Source organism: Thunnus thynnus, chromosome 11 (assembly GCF_963924715.1).
Source record: "Thunnus thynnus chromosome 11, fThuThy2.1, whole genome shotgun sequence".
In the NCBI taxonomy this organism is placed as follows: domain Eukaryota; kingdom Metazoa; phylum Chordata; class Actinopteri; order Scombriformes; family Scombridae; genus Thunnus; species Thunnus thynnus.
In genome coordinates, this window is record NC_089527.1 from 6942381 (window position 1) to 6957371 (window position 14991).

At 38.9% G+C, this 14991-nt stretch overlaps 3 protein-coding genes across 3 annotated transcripts; 1 reads left to right on the plus strand and 2 right to left on the minus strand.

The window, feature by feature from the left end:
• Nucleotides 1–144: 144 nt before the first annotated feature.
• zgc:136439 (uncharacterized protein LOC678627 homolog) lies at nucleotides 145–5633 on the plus strand. The gene is made up of 8 exons (XM_067602961.1): nucleotides 145–489; nucleotides 1148–1237; nucleotides 1405–1484; nucleotides 2971–3086; nucleotides 3520–3617; nucleotides 5002–5070; nucleotides 5159–5217; nucleotides 5366–5633. The coding sequence occupies exons 1-8, from the start codon at nucleotides 298–300 to the stop codon at nucleotides 5484–5486; spliced, it is 825 nt and encodes a 274-aa protein (XP_067459062.1). The 5' UTR covers nucleotides 145–297; the 3' UTR covers nucleotides 5487–5633.
• Nucleotides 5484–9196, minus strand: asnsd1 (asparagine synthetase domain containing 1). The gene is made up of 3 exons (XM_067602960.1): nucleotides 7802–9196; nucleotides 7340–7521; nucleotides 5484–5877 (listed from the first exon to the last, which is right to left on the minus strand). The coding sequence occupies exons 1-3, from the start codon at nucleotides 9194–9196 to the stop codon at nucleotides 5631–5633; spliced, it is 1824 nt and encodes a 607-aa protein (XP_067459061.1). The 3' UTR covers nucleotides 5484–5630.
• LOC137192360 (ASNSD1 upstream open reading frame protein-like) lies at nucleotides 9118–12831 on the minus strand. Its single transcript, XM_067602962.1, has 4 exons — nucleotides 12626–12831; nucleotides 11440–11493; nucleotides 10080–10155; nucleotides 9118–9261 (listed from the first exon to the last, which is right to left on the minus strand). Exons 1-4 carry the CDS (start codon nucleotides 12698–12700, stop codon nucleotides 9221–9223), a joined length of 246 nt encoding a protein of 81 aa, XP_067459063.1. The 5' UTR covers nucleotides 12701–12831; the 3' UTR covers nucleotides 9118–9220.
• Between the last annotated feature and the right edge of the window lie 2160 nt (nucleotides 12832–14991).

The following is a 14991-nucleotide window of genomic DNA, read 5'->3' on the forward strand; positions in this document are numbered from 1 at the left end:
TATGAATTTAATTATTTATTTCTCTATTTATTTATGCTTGTGTCATTTTTTGGTCCATACACTTCAGTTTTCTTGGGAAATCACGAAAGTGCACCCGGAAGCGCTATTAGTCCGAAGCTAGATCTCGCGTTATCAGACTTTTGATTACTGGCCGTATGTCACTCCTCGCGAGAAGACACCAAACTGCTACGGAATGTTTCCCAACTGCCCGTTTTGGGTCTCTGTTACGTGTCACCTGTAATTAATAACCGTTATTGACCTTCCTGGTAGAAAGTAAGTCTCTGAGCGGAGTTTAAAATGAAAGCTGTGATTCTCGCCGCCGGGTACGGAACCAGGCTCCAGAGGGATGTGGCGGCCGACAGCAGCGGGAGGTTCGCTCACCTGGCCGGTACCGCCAAGCCGCTGCTGCCGGTGGGACGCTGCGCCTTGATCTCCCACTGGGTCCAAGCCCTGACCGCCTCCGGCTGCGTGGACCAGATCTATGTGGTAGTAAGTTACAGTGTAGAGAGGGGCTGAGAGTAACTAAGAGCTTTATTTTTTCTTCTTTCCTCTCCCATTAATCATCTCACGACCCCTCAGATTTATCTGCTGACCCTTTGGAGGGGCCCTGACCCCTAGGTTGGGAACCACTGGACTAAACTAGCTAACTGTATATAAAGTAGTTGAAACTAGCTCCACCTCCAGCAGCTACAACAGTAACATGCTGCTCTAACACTGATGCTTCACTATTAACAATCTAATGATGTCATATATAATAATATATCAGTCAGAGGGACCAAACCACTACTTTTACTGCAATACTTTAACTACATCAAGCTCATAATACTTATGTACTTTTACTGTAGTAGGATCTGAGTACTTCTTCCATCACTGCACTATAGTCATTGGTGGAAGTACTGCTCTTATGTACAACTTTGAAGTACTTTACATGAGTATTTTCATTTTGTGCTACTTCATACTTCTATTCCTCCACATTAATTCCTGAGTTGGACATAAAGGAGACAGTTTGATATGATCAGATTAATATATTTTTAAGGCGGATGGTGATATTTTTGCAGCTAATGTCAGAAACTTTCCAAATCTTGATGTTTGAACTGTGAACTGAGAATAAATGACCCATTATGTTCCTCTGTTCTCCTCTCCGCAGACCAACGCTCTTTACCGAACGGCATTTGAAGAGTGGGCGGCACATTTCTCAAATGTCAAGATTCTCAGCGATGGGACGAGAAGCAATGATGTAAATAAAGTTTTACAGTTCCTGTTTTCACTGACATCACCACTAACTCACCAGCTAATCCTGGACCTTGTCTCTAGTGATCACAACCTTTTTCAAAACTTTGATCAGATTGTTTGGATTGATCAAACCTCTAAATCCAGCCAATATGAATCATCTGGTCCCACTAGGAGCGTCTGGGCGCTGTGGCCTGTCTGCAGCTGGCGGTAAAGCACTTCAAGATAGAGGATGACGTCATAGTTATCGGAGGGTAAGTTTACTGATCTGATAGTATCGATACTCTGCTCAGAGAAAGTTCCTGAAGGTGTGAAATCAATGCCTGTTTCTGACATATTGATGCAGCTTCTGTGACAGGAGACACGTGAAGTAGAGCTGCAACTAATTATTTTCATTATATATTAATCTGCTGATTATTTTCTCTATTTATCATTTGGTCAATTAATCAGCAGAAAATGGTGAAAAACACTCATCACACAATATTTTGTAGCACAAGATCATCAAATGTCTTCCTTTGTCCAACCAACTCATCCAAATCTGACATTTTAAAGCCTTGAACCAGCAAATTTTGGCATTTTTGCTTGAAAAAGAGTGTTAACTTCTTAACATCCACCGGGTCACCAGCGACCCTCTTAAGCCAGTTGTAATCGGTAGCATCACGCAGTAATGAGTCAAAGCACAGTTTGGCCAGTTGGAGATAACTGGAGAGGTTCGGGGACACCAGTGCTCCCATAAGGTTAGTCCTAGAGGTCTGGGATTTTATACAGGTTGACAAGATGTAGAAGGTTTATGGTGTTCTGCATAGTTGTGGCATAAAGCATGTCCTAATGATTGTTATTCAAATGTGACTCTTTATAGACGAGGACCAAAAACACTTTGTGAGCCTTATATTTGAACTGATGTAGTTTTCTTTGTGTTTTAGCCACATGCTAAACAAACACATCACCAGAAACTAGAAGACGTCACTTGTCAAATGAAGCCTGATACATTCATCACAGCCTTACAGTTCTTCTGTTAGAAGCTTTTCATTTTGGTGTGCCAAATAGGCAAAAATTCTATAAAAAGGGTGGATGTTAAGGGGTTAAAGACCTTTAAATGACTCCAGTGTGAAGTGTGTTGGACTGTTTGTATGAGCAGACTGTAAGAAAACCCTCATGTGGGACACATGTGATCCTCAGGAGAGTGTATGCAGCACACTATATTCAAGAAGTAGGATGTGAGGAAGTAAACACTGGAAAAAAAGTTGATATTGGTTTGATGGAAGAACAAACGCTGTCATCAAATCTGAGATTAGTACTGAAAATGATGTGAAATATAATCCGCGTGTGGTATCTTCTTCTTATTCTATTTGTAAACAGGATGTTATGTTGGTAATGAAGCATCAGCTGAGTTTAATATATAAAATTAAAAACATTCTGTTTTATAATAGTGTCATTTGTTTTATAATTACAAAAAAGAGAACTAAAAACAATGACTTTCTTATGAAAGATGATGAAATAGTGAAATGTGTGTATTTGGATGCCTGGTTATTAAGAAAAAATGTTTTGTATAATTAACTTTTATGTGTTTTTTTCTTGTGTGTAAAACATGTTTTTGTTTGCAGCAATGATTTCAGTCGCCAGAAGTTATTTATTTATGTCGTATTATTGTGTCATTTAACACCATGTTGGATTGATCATTTTAATGGGACAACATGAAAGAAAAACAAAATAATAATTCATTGATTCAATCCTCAACAGTGACACTCTCTTCAAAGAAGATTTCAGCCTCAGTAAAGTTTCAGAGAGATTCTCTGAGCTGCAGTCTCAGTGTGAAGACAACAGTCTGCTGCTGTCGTACCAGTGCAGAGACGATGGTGAGTTTCTCCAGCATCGTGGTTCTGACATGATGCTCAGAACTGGAGCTGCAGCGATCAGTTAATTCATCAATTACAGAAAAATAATCAGCAAATATTTTGATGTTTTCAGTCATTTTTTGAGCTAAAACACCAAACATTCACTGCTTCCAGCTTCTCTTTCTGTTAGTAAACTGAACATCTTTGTGTTTTGGGGTGTTTGTTGGACAAAACAAGACACATGTTGATATCGTCTTGGGTTTTAGGAAATTCTGTTTTCATTTTCCACAATTTTTCTGACATTTTATAGACCCAACAATTGATTAGTTGCAGCCTTACTCAGACGTACCTTGATGTGGAACCTGATGGGAACTTTTTACTGAAGGGATAAAATGTCAAACATGGCTTTACCTCAAGCTCACAGTTTACTATTTGTGTTTTTTTATTTGTACAGAAACTCAGAAATACGGGATCCTGGAAGTAGACGGTGATCTTCGTGTTCTCCGTATGAAGGAGAAACCTCGTCCCTCTGAGACGACGTCTAGAAGAGCAGTAAGTGCTTAATAAAGTCACAAGGACACACGAGATTTAAGATTCTTGTTTTAAGTCTTTGCAGAAGAAGGGGAAAGAAATAAGGAACCACCAGAAATAATGTAAACAGGATTGTGTCTCTACAGTGCAGAAATCATTAAGCACATGACATATTTATTGTCATGTTAGCCGTGTATGCAAGATTTTAAAATGAAACAGCGACTTTGGGGATGAATGGCTCTAATTTGCTATAATTAAATCATATTTAAATCAATCTCTTTATAGTCAATGACTGAAGTCTATGATGCATAAACATCAGCAGACACTTTGATGAAGAACATTCAGCTCTTTGTCAGTAAAACCAATAGTTGCCTTCACTCAAAGAGTCATTTTGTTGCTGCGTTGTCCTGAAACAGGAACTATTTATACATCAGAGTGTAATGATTAGTTTCATTATCTATTAATCTGACAACTGTCATATATGATATAACTGATCTATTGATCTTTGCAGCTCTTCTGTGTTTAAAAAGGGCAACAAGTCCTTCACTGTTCACCAATCACTGATCTGAAAAACCCTCAAACATCCTGAAAGATAACAGTCAGTTTAACCTGAAAGTTAAAGTCTAAATGTCTTTTCAGCATGTTGACGGTAGCACGCAGCATCCACCAACCTGTGATTCTTCTTGTTTGTCTGAAACACACATGAAGTGAAGTTTCACGGTTCAGATCACGTCTTGATTAACAACGAACCCTGACAGTGTGACAATCAACAGACCTGAGATTAAAGTCCAGAGTGAAACTTTTAGCAAACCATCACTTTACTAATTGCAGCAATAAAGCAATTAAGACCATAATATTTTATCATATAACACAAACGCAGTGTATTTAAAGTATAAATCACTTATTCTGATGTTTTATATTTAATATTACATCATTTCACCCAGCAAAAAACATGAAACTTCTCAGAATAATTTTTGAAATTGTGATACTTCAAGTAATAACAGACATGTTGTTTTCCAAACTCACACATTGTGATACATAAACTTATGCAACTGATGATTATTTTCATTATTGAATCTGCAGATTTTTTTCTCAATTAGTTGTTTTGTCTATTAAAATATCAGAAAATAGCATTAAGTTATAATTTCTCGGAGTCTAAGTCTTCAAATGTCTTGTTTTGTAAAAACAGTCCAAAACCCAGATATTCACTTTACTGTCATGTAGACACAGAATCATCAGGTTTAAAAAGCTTCAACCAGCAAATTTTTGGCATTTTGCTTTAAAAAAAAATGACTAAGACAATTATTTGATTATCAGAACTATTGCAGATTAATTTTCTGTTGACCAGCTGATCGTCGCAGCTCTTTATATCTTTGATCTAATAATCATTTCTGTTGTTTTTCAGTGTCCTTGTTTCTATGTGTTGTCAAAGAACATCCTTCCTCTTCTGGATACTTTCCTCGAGGAAAAGCAGGTAAATGTAATAATCAGAGCCTCCACATGTTAATGAATTAAAAACACTTCATAGTTTCACTGATAAACTGAATGTTTTCATCTCACAGGAAGCTCCTATTGAAGAGAAAGACGCTCCAGGAAACTTTGTGTCTTGGCTCATTCCAAGGTAACGTCTGCTGGATTTGGATTCATTAAAGTATCTGTCCATAAATTTAGTTCATACATGTAAAATTATGAAGATATTCAGCTAAAACTGGCACACTTTTTATACATAATGTCTGCATTTCTCCATGAATGTTTGTTTTTCCTTACAGGAAACCAGTACATGTTCATCAGATCTCCGGGCGTTTTGATGTTGGGAACCTGCCGTCATATACTGAATGTGACCTTTATTTCAAAGAAAAACTTCAAGATATCGAGTCTTACATGGTGTAGAAAAACATTATTATTATCTTTATTATGCAATGTTTCAAAATCATCACAGAAAGTAATCTAAACCTGAACTGAATGTACTTTTATAATGAATGTTTTCTATTAAAATGATTTTTATGTTTTTTTAAATTAAAACCAATGATCCGTCTACCCAGTGAGGAGTCTGGTGCATTTGTCAGACGCTTTTTCGTGGCCGTCCTCCATCTTTGCGATGCGGGAGCCGAACTGCATGGCTCTCTTGGGCAGGACGGCTGACGGGCCGAGGCCCAGCTGCTTAGCCGTCAGTCTGAGGAGGAGTTTCTCCCCGACTCCTCGAGGGAGGGACAGGTCCGCCTTCTCCCACACAGGCAGAGAGTTCAAGTAGCTCACCACGTCCTCGTCCAAGTAGGGAAACCTGCACATACGAGAGAGATATGTGTTAAGAATTGACTTGATCTTTTAACGTACACAAACGTCCCGATTACTCTGGATATTCTACAGAACTCAGACGACAATTTGAATAGAGACTATTTGTCCCAGCTTATATTGCATAGATGTGTAATTTGTCTCACTGTACCAGGTTCAACAAAGTTACCAGGAAAGTGGAGGAGATGTCAATCAAGCAGAGTCTAAACAAGCCTCCACAGTCCTGATCACAAGTCTCATATTCCATAAATAAGTGAGTGGAGTGTGAAGGGTTTTTAAATAAATACTGCTTAATGAGACTTAAAGTCCCCCTCCAGTCAAAAATGTGGTTTTCTTCTTGTTGGATGTTTGAGCTTCAGAATGATGTATGTGAAGTGTTCGGGGGGAAAGTTTCTCTCTGATCACCTTCAATCTGAGTTTAAAACGTTTACCTACAAGCAGGATTTGTGACATCACAACTAGTTTGGAAGCTAATCCTGGTTCAAAACGCAACTTACACAGCAGTGTCCAGTGCACAGACACTGAGAATAGACTTTACAGTGAAGCAGGAGACATCTTGTGTCCTGCAGTTAAACTTTTAAACTTTGCATAATCATAGATTTTTTTTTTAACAAGGTAAGACATTTTTATGTCTTGAAGCATGTCTGGAGGGGAACATTTAAGCTACATGAAGCCTATCTCGTACCTATTTAAGATTTTATCTGTAAGAGCTTTTTCCTTTCTACTCTGACATAATAGGATTTTTCTCATAATAAATTTTGACACATCAGTAGGAAAAGCACAAGTGTGAAATTAAAACTCAGTGTCAGGGTCCTCGTCTTTACTGGGACATTCAAGTTATTCTTAACACCTTTGCTTTTCCTACTATGACCAGTCAAAATGTCTGCTGTGAAACAGGATTATTACAAGCCTGAACTGGAGGCTGCTGGAGTCGTTTCATACAAACAACAGTTGCTCAGATCAGATATTTAACTGGAGGAAACTCTAGTGAATACAGGAAGAAAGTGCAAACGCCACACAGAGAGATGTAATACGGCTGACCAGAACGATGCCAACACAAAGTTATAATAACCAACGTGTCCGATTGAGCAGAGCCGGTCTGAGGCCCAGTTTTTAGATTCTGCTTTCACTTTTTATTGGCCTATGAATCATTTATACAGTGAATCCTTCCAGGCATCAAGGTACTGAATATTAACACTGAAACAACTGACTGATAGAAAATGATTCTGTCAAGTAAATAATGTAAAAGATTGATTTTCTATGTTTCATATTAAAAAAACCTAATACCGTTTATGTTTTATTACAAAATAAGCAGTTTCAAGACTTCGCTATGGGCTCTGTTAACTTGTGATGGATATTCGTTATTATTTTTGACATTCAATACAGTAACTGACAATTTAAATATGCATTTGTTGCACCCTGATCACATGTGACACGAGCACCACACCTACCTGGCTTCCTTCCCGTGGTCTCCTATCACTCTGTCGTCTCTGCCCATGTTCCTGGAGGAGATCCTGCCCAGCTCCATGGCCAGTTCCTGGATCAGTCCTTCATGTCCGGACGTCTTAAACCGGACTCTGTGTCTGGAGTAACCTGCCAGCTGCTCGTCTGCTCCGATTCCTGTCAAAATGACCTGCAGGCATGAAATAGCGACAGTGAAAGCACATTATGAGGAGATGTAATGGTCAGTATGAACAGGAGGAATGATGTCAATGTTCATCTGGGCTCCTGACTGTTATTTAAGGACACGTTTAAAGAACTGTGAACTATAATAGCAGCAACTGTCAGCGCCTCAGGTGTCACCCCGGTCAAACAGCCCAGAGTACAGGTACATCAGGTCCTCTGCACGGGTAAAAAGTTAAATAAAGCTCTTTGTTCCTGGAACTGTACAAAGTCTGATGTAGGTACTTCACCTTTGCTGTGGATGTGAAGATCTTCTGGTCGTTGTCCTCGGTGATGAACCCCGTCCCTCTCGCCGCAAACCACACAGAACATCCGATGCTGTCGTCCAGCACCGTGTCCAGCGGGTGCACCAAATGACAAACACGCTCACGCCGCTTTTTCTGCAGCTCCTCGTGAGTTACGTTGACTTCAACAAAATTCCACCTTCTGTCAGGATTCAAGTCTTGTAATTCTTTAAGCCCAGCTTTACCGCTAATTCTGTCTGGAACATCAAAGGGTCTGAATGTTTGAGAGTCAGTCTGTGAATCTGAGGGCTTATTTTTATGCTTTTTGGGTTTCTTTGTAGACTCTTTCTGCGTCTTTGGCTCCTGCAGTTTAAACGCTACATTAAGAAGGTCTATTGGTTGATGAGCAGGTATGTGACGGTCAGCCAAGGCAGCTAGAATCATTGAATCGATTCCTCCTGAGAAAAGTATGGCGACAGCCGCCTGGTCGTTAGCGGGAGGGGAGTCGTTATGCGTCCTGAAAGGCAGAGACTGAACACGTCGCCTCACGGCCTCGCTGAGAACATCAATGAGATCGTTCACTTCATAGTCTTTCTCTTTGCTCGCTAGCAGCTGCTCCAGGTCTTTGACAGATAAATGTGAGTTTGAATACATTTCTGTCTTGTCTACTGATTTTGGGATTGACGTGTTAAGACGGCACACAGGTGAGGTGAGGACAAGACCTGATTGGTTCATCACAGCAGTGCAGCCGCTGGGGACAGATATAGTTTCACTGCAGTTAGAGGGGAGATCTTCTCCTGCGTGGGCCCAAGGATAAACCTCAAATGTCACAGAGCCGGTTTCTGTAACCGCCTGCAGGTCGATCCTGAACACGCCAACTGCTGGGACTTCTTGCCAAGCAGACGTAACAGATCCAGAGGTGTGAGCTGCCACAGAAGTCAAGGTCAAGGCCTCTTCATCATATTTCCACAACAAACTCCGCCTGCCAAAGTAGTCTCTGCCAAACCAGAGGTAGTCTCCGTCCTTCTGGTAGTAAATGAACCCCCACGGTCCCCGTAAAGCAGACAAGACAGACAAAATCTGTGAAGGGCTGTTGCAAGAGGACAGCCGCTCAGAGACAACAGCGGTGTCGTTCTCTTCCGGCATCAGCGGCAGACCTCCGAAAACCTCCCCGTTCCACGCCAGGACATTTCCATTTCCGTCCTGAACAGGCTGAGGGGTGAGAAGACCTCTCATGTGGAGAACGTGGGCGGATAATAAACACCGACATGAGAGGTTTGAACCTGTGACTGTGAAATCTTTGCTGGAGTTGGGCCCTCTTCTTTTCAAATGTTCATGAACTGTTTTGTCCGACTCTAACTGAGCCGGCGACAGACTCAGCAGACAGAAGATGCCACACATAGCTGAGGTCACTGAAGGTCAACTTTACAGATCCTGCAGCTCCTTCTTCATGTTATCCAGTTCCTCTGCAGACAGACAGTTATATCAGTTAAGTTCATCGACAACATCATGTCATGTCAAGTCAAGTGTTATAATTTTATTGTTATTTTTACTCTTTGGAGCTGTTTCTAAATAATCTACTGTAACCGCTTTCTTCAGGGAAGAAAGGAACATGTCGCCCAGGGCAACAGTGTGGCTTATTGACGTGTTTTTATACCATGATCTGGATGAATACTTGATTCTGATTGGCTGCAGGGTGTCCATTAATTCCTTAAACTGGGCACCTACTAAGTGGTTCCAGTGAAACTGTCTGTTCACCGTTCTAAATTAATGTGCTGGCTTAAATGAGTAACCATAGCAACAGGGACACAGTAAAAGCCTCCATTTACAATTTATTACAACACGTTAAAAGGCTAACAAATTAAAACAATCAGTGACTTCAACATTTGATGACTGTGATGCACAAAAACAGAGTTAACACCAGGATAGCTAGCTAGTCTTGTTGTTGAACATACTTTCAATTATATTTACTGTTTGTCAACTGTACGCAATGTTATTGACTTTGAATGCTAGCATAACGTTAGCTTTCTGGCTTGTAGCCGAGCCAAAAGGTTCTATGAGCTGAGTAGAAATATCTCCCGTTGCCAAGTCATAGCTAAGGTTCGTCCTATTTACTGGAGTAGTGAACAGCGTTTCCATTGCATAAGAACCTTACAGGATAGTAATGATAGTTCCAGGTGTTAGTCAAACCCTCAGGTGTTACCAGAGAAACAGTTATGGCTTCTGAAAAACGTTAGATTTTAATTGCAGAACACATGAAAATTACTTTCAGCTCTCAACTTACTTTTGCATGAACCCAAAGTCTGACCTCTGTCTGCCAGGAAGAATATGTTGCTGTTCCTCTGCTGGATGTAAACTTTCTGTCAAAAAATACATAAAAAATATACATAAATACGCACAAAAATACACAAGTTCCTGTAAAAAAAAGTGAAGGGAGGAAGAAAAAAAACTGCTGGCTTCTTTGAAAACAGAAGATTTGTCAGACTCACTACTCAAACGTTCTCTCCATTTATAATATTAATATACACTCACTGAGTACTTCATGAGGAACAGCTGTGGATCTAATGTAATCCAATATATCAGCTCTGCCATAAATTATACTTTTACAAAGCTTATACATTTTCATTTCATTCATTTTCCTGATATTTAGTCCATCCGTTACTCTTTCATCTAGGGTTGCAACTTTATTTCCATTGATTATTTTCCTGATTAATTGATTAGTTGTTGAGTCTATAAAATGTCAGAAAATTGTGAAAAATGTTAAAATGTGTTTTCCAGACACCGAGGAGACTTCCCTAAATGTCTTGTTTGCCCACAACCCAAAAAAATTCAGTTTACTGTCATAAAGGACAAAAGAAACCAGAAAATATTCACATTTAAGAGGCTGGAATCAGAGAATAATTTTCTTTTATCTGCTGGTTTTACAGCCAGACAGTAAAAGACAGAAACAGCTTCAACAGCACTGAATTATTTTTGCAACCAAAAAATCTTCCAGAAAGCCACAAATATTTTAACCTCATCTGGACATCTGAACATGTTCCTACATGTGACTTTAATCTGTTGCCATCAGGGTGTCGTTATGTTTTACCTGCTTATAAAACTAACCGCTAAGTCATTCATTTCCTCTGCAATCGACTACTAAATGCTCCGTAGTTCTACATACAGCTGCCTGGTGTTTTTTATTCCTTTTGCCTGTTGTATATTGTATTATTTATGTTTGTTTGATATGTTATTGTGTTGTATGAACAACAAGCTGCTCCAAACAAATTGCCCCTAATGGGATTAATAAAGTTGTTTGTATTGTATCAATTATCAAAATAGCTGGCGATTAATTTAAAAATTGGCAACTGTCCTGGGGTTACGTTAAAGGCACTCAAAATCAATTAGCATTATTATTAATAATAATTAAATATGTTCATTTCAGGCAGATTGCGTTTCTTCAAACACAAGTGTACTCATCCTGTCCTTTATTATTTATTTATTTATTTATTTATTTATTTAATTTAGACCTTATGGTACAATATCTAGTAGGAATGTTGATATTCCTCAAGAAATAGAAACAAACTGAAACAACAACTATACAAAATATACATATATATATTTAAATGGCTTAAAAAATAATCTTTACATTCCAGGAAACTCACCCTGTTCTTCTTCAGGTTGGAGAGCTCGTCCACAACGACTTTCTGCTCCTTTATCTGAAAGTAAACAACACAAACGATTTCACTGATCTGACAAAATTAAACATCTTCAGTCCTCAGTGTGAAGATGCTACGTGAGACAAGCTGCTAATGTTGTCTTTTCATCTCGTAACTTGAATCATCAACTGATAAATTTCACCACAGGTTTCATTTAACACCAGTGGAAGCACATCATGTGAAAAAGGTAAAAACTACACCAAATTGTAGCTTACATGTGTTAAATATGTCAGGAACTTATTTCAATACGATGTGGGATTATCATCCAATTAAAACATTTTGGCTCGATGTGACTACTTCTCTATCTAGTGTGACTGACTGTTAACTTAAAATCCTGAACTGATGCTCCTAATCAATGACTCCTCCAGTAATATGATTCTCAATCAGAAACGTCTCTGGCTCACCGGTTGTACAGCAGCAAAGAAACTGCTGGCATTAAGATAACAGCTCCCTCATTCTCTACTGATACATCTGTGGGTTTATAATCTAACAGACATTTTAATCTTGGAATATTAATCAGATAAATTAAATGGGGCTAATACAGATACCATTGAGGCTTGGAAAAGATATACAGGCATGGTGCTCTAAAATTATTATTATTATTGTTTATCTTTTTAATTTAAATGTATTTGTATTTATATAGCCTAATATGCATGTGTATTGTCAGTGGTGCAAAGATGATCTGATTGCATTGAAATGTGAGAAATAAAGTAGCAGCCTATAAACTGCTATACAACTGGGGGACAGAAGATGTTTCTGTGTGTGTGTGTGTGTGTGTGTGTGTGTGTGTGTGTGTGTGGTCTGTGTTTCTGTGTGAGTGTTTGTGTGGTGTGTGTTTGTGTCTGTGTGTGTGTGTGTGTGTGTGTAAATGTATACAACAGCAAATTCATGTAACGTGTGTGACTAGGTACACATGTTCACATGTATGTATTTTCTTTCCTCTCCTTATTAAAATACAAAAAAGTAAGACAAAAAGAATAGCTGCTAATAGAGTCCGTATATGTAAAGTTATACATTACCATAACTGTAGATATATTAAAACATCTAACTGAATACTGAAGTCAGGTCCTCTACAACTACAAGCTAATGTTAGTAGCTCGAACATTAGCAGTAGCAGCTGTTGCTAGGTTACCTTTCTGTTCATTTCCTCCTTCAGCACAGACTGTCCTTCGTAGTTATCGTCGTTGTCTCGGCTTTTTGAAGACATTTTGGCCAAAAGAAACGCAGACAGAAACAGGTGAGAGTTTTCATTAAAGTAGCTGGAGCTGGCTAACGGCTAACTGCTGAACTTCACGCGACAGTAAAACTCTTCCGGGTCGGGAGGTGCATCCGGTTTTTACTCTACTGCCCCCTGAAGGTGAGGAGGACTCTAAATGAAACACACTTTTTTTTAGGGCCCGAGCCCAAAGGGCGAAGGCCCTATTGTATTTCGTGTGTTTGTTTCTTTCTTCTTACTCTTTCTTTATTATTACGCCACATAAACCTTAAATTTGACCCCTTAAACATGCTCAAAAACTCACTAAATTTGGCACGCACATCAGGTCTGGTGAAAAATTTGATAAAAATGTAAAAATTAACCCCTAAAGTGCCAAAATGTGCTCGATAGCGCCACCTATGTAACTAAAATGGCCACCACAGCTTGTAGGAATGTCGTAGAGAGGTCGAAATAAAACTCAATTATTAGTATCATCAAGACTATAGATCAAGACCTACAAATCATACGCTGACACCCCTGACCTAAATCCAACAGGAAGTCCGCAATACACACATGAAAGTACGAGTTTTCCCCAATTTTGGACCCCGAACAACCTCCTAGGGCGTTAATGGTATCGATTTCAAACTTGAGTACATGAATTATGACACTGTGCTGAACAAAAGTTGTTAAAATCTTTGTAATAACTCGAATGGTTTAGGTATTATAAGCCCTGAAAGGTGTAGTGCCACATCACACCTTACAATGTAAACCAATGGGGAGGTAATCTCAGGGCATGGACTTTGTGTCAAACAAATAGTTCTGACGTCAAAATTACAAGCCTGACCACTTTCAAACCTGTATCAATGGATTCAGGACGAAATTTCCTACTAAAAAATGTGATTTTTAATGTAAGATGTGGCCAAAGTCATGTGATTTATGTGGAGATTTCACCAGAAGTGTACTCCTCTCCGACTGCCCCTCGTTATGTGACTCCCTCAGTGCTGTGAAACACTCTGCAACACACACTCATTATAAAATCACAGGAGGAGCAAGAAAAGACTTTAAAACTCAGACTCTAATATCTCAAAAACAGTAAAAGATTAAAAAAAAAACATTTAAATTCAAGATTTTTAGGTCAAAGTCTCGTGACTCATTTAAAGTTCAAATGAAGTCTGTATCTAAAACTATGTGGAAGCAGTAAATGTTCAACAAGGTGTTGGTTCGCTCACACTCTCCATTCAAATATATGAGTATTTTTATGTTTCCAGCTGTAGTTACTTATTGTCTCTACACACCTGACAGTACACATTTCAATCAAACTTTGACCAGGTCATGTGGGTTAAAAGTCTGTACTTTTCTAAAAAATAGACTTGATGAAAATTAGGAAATTAATTTTTTTTTAGACACAATCTCACTATGCTTCCATATTGTCTGTTTCTCATATTGTTACCTACTGTGCACAGGAAGTCTACCTTACAACACACATCATCAGGTTTGCATGATATCACATAGTATGTTCTCAACAACATAAACTACAACATGCCTTTATTTCGCAGGTGTGTTTGTTACTTTGTGGATGTTTTCTAGCTCCAAATAGCTTCACCACTTCATGCACTGTCCAAAAAAACGCCTGCGTATGAAGAAGTCCACGTGCAGACCCACCGACCACGTCACAGCCCAACGTGCATGGGGCACGATTTTTTTAGAGATTTTTGATATGAAACTAATCTCCACTGGTGGAGGAAGTATTCAGATCCTTTACTTAAATAAAAGTACCAAAAAAGCAGTGTAAAAATACTCCATTACAAGTAAAAGCCCTGCATGAAATATCCTACTACAGTAAAAGTACATAAGTATTATGAGCTTGATGTGGTTAAAGTATTGCAGTAAAAGTAGTGGTTTGGTCCCTCTGACTGATATATTATTATATATGACATCATTAGATTATTAATAGTGAAGCATCAGTGTTAGAGCAGCATGTTACTGTTGTAGCTGCTGGAGGTGGAGCTAGTTTCAACTACTTTATATACAGTTAGCTAGTTTAGTCCAGTGGTTCCCAACCTAGGGGTCAGGACCCCTCCAAAGGGTCACCAGATATGTGAAACTGTGAAACTGACTCGAAGCTTCTCCCTTGTGATTCTCCTGTCACTACACGAGGTTTAAATCATACTGTAAGAATAATTTCCTTATTTATCTCATCATCTGATTCAATTTTCTACCTTGATGGAAACAACAGCAACATGGCGAAATAAACTCATGTGACTTGAACTAACTGACAAAAGTCAAGTTTTATTTACTGGAGA

Bases quoted from the DNA above. Each gene is read 5' to 3' on its own strand.
- asnsd1 (XM_067602960.1), bottom strand. From the start codon at position 9,196: ATGTGTGGCATCTTCTGTCTGCTGAGTCTGTCGCCGGCTCAGTTAGAG. The intron at 7,522-7,801 runs GTGAAGTACCTA...TCATGCCTGCAG, and splicing joins TCTTCACATCCACAGCAAAG to GTCATTTTGACAGGAATCGG. The intron at 5,878-7,339 runs GTAGGTGTGGTG...TCGTATGTGCAG, and splicing joins GACCACGGGAAGGAAGCCAG to GTTTCCCTACTTGGACGAGG.
- LOC137192360 (XM_067602962.1), bottom strand. From the start codon at position 12,700: ATGTCTTCAAAAAGCCGAGACAACGACGATAACTACGAAGGACAGTCT. The intron at 11,494-12,625 runs GTAACCTAGCAA...GTTTACTTTCAG, and splicing joins AGGAGGAAATGAACAGAAAG to ATAAAGGAGCAGAAAGTCGT. The intron at 10,156-11,439 runs GTGAGTTTCCTG...ATTTTTTGACAG, and splicing joins CCAACCTGAAGAAGAACAGG to AAAGTTTACATCCAGCAGAG.
- zgc:136439 (XM_067602961.1), top strand. From the start codon at position 298: ATGAAAGCTGTGATTCTCGCCGCCGGGTACGGAACCAGGCTCCAGAGG. The intron at 490-1,147 runs GTAAGTTACAGT...TCCTCTCCGCAG, and splicing joins TGGACCAGATCTATGTGGTA to ACCAACGCTCTTTACCGAAC. The intron at 1,238-1,404 runs GTAAATAAAGTT...TGGTCCCACTAG, and splicing joins ATGGGACGAGAAGCAATGAT to GAGCGTCTGGGCGCTGTGGC.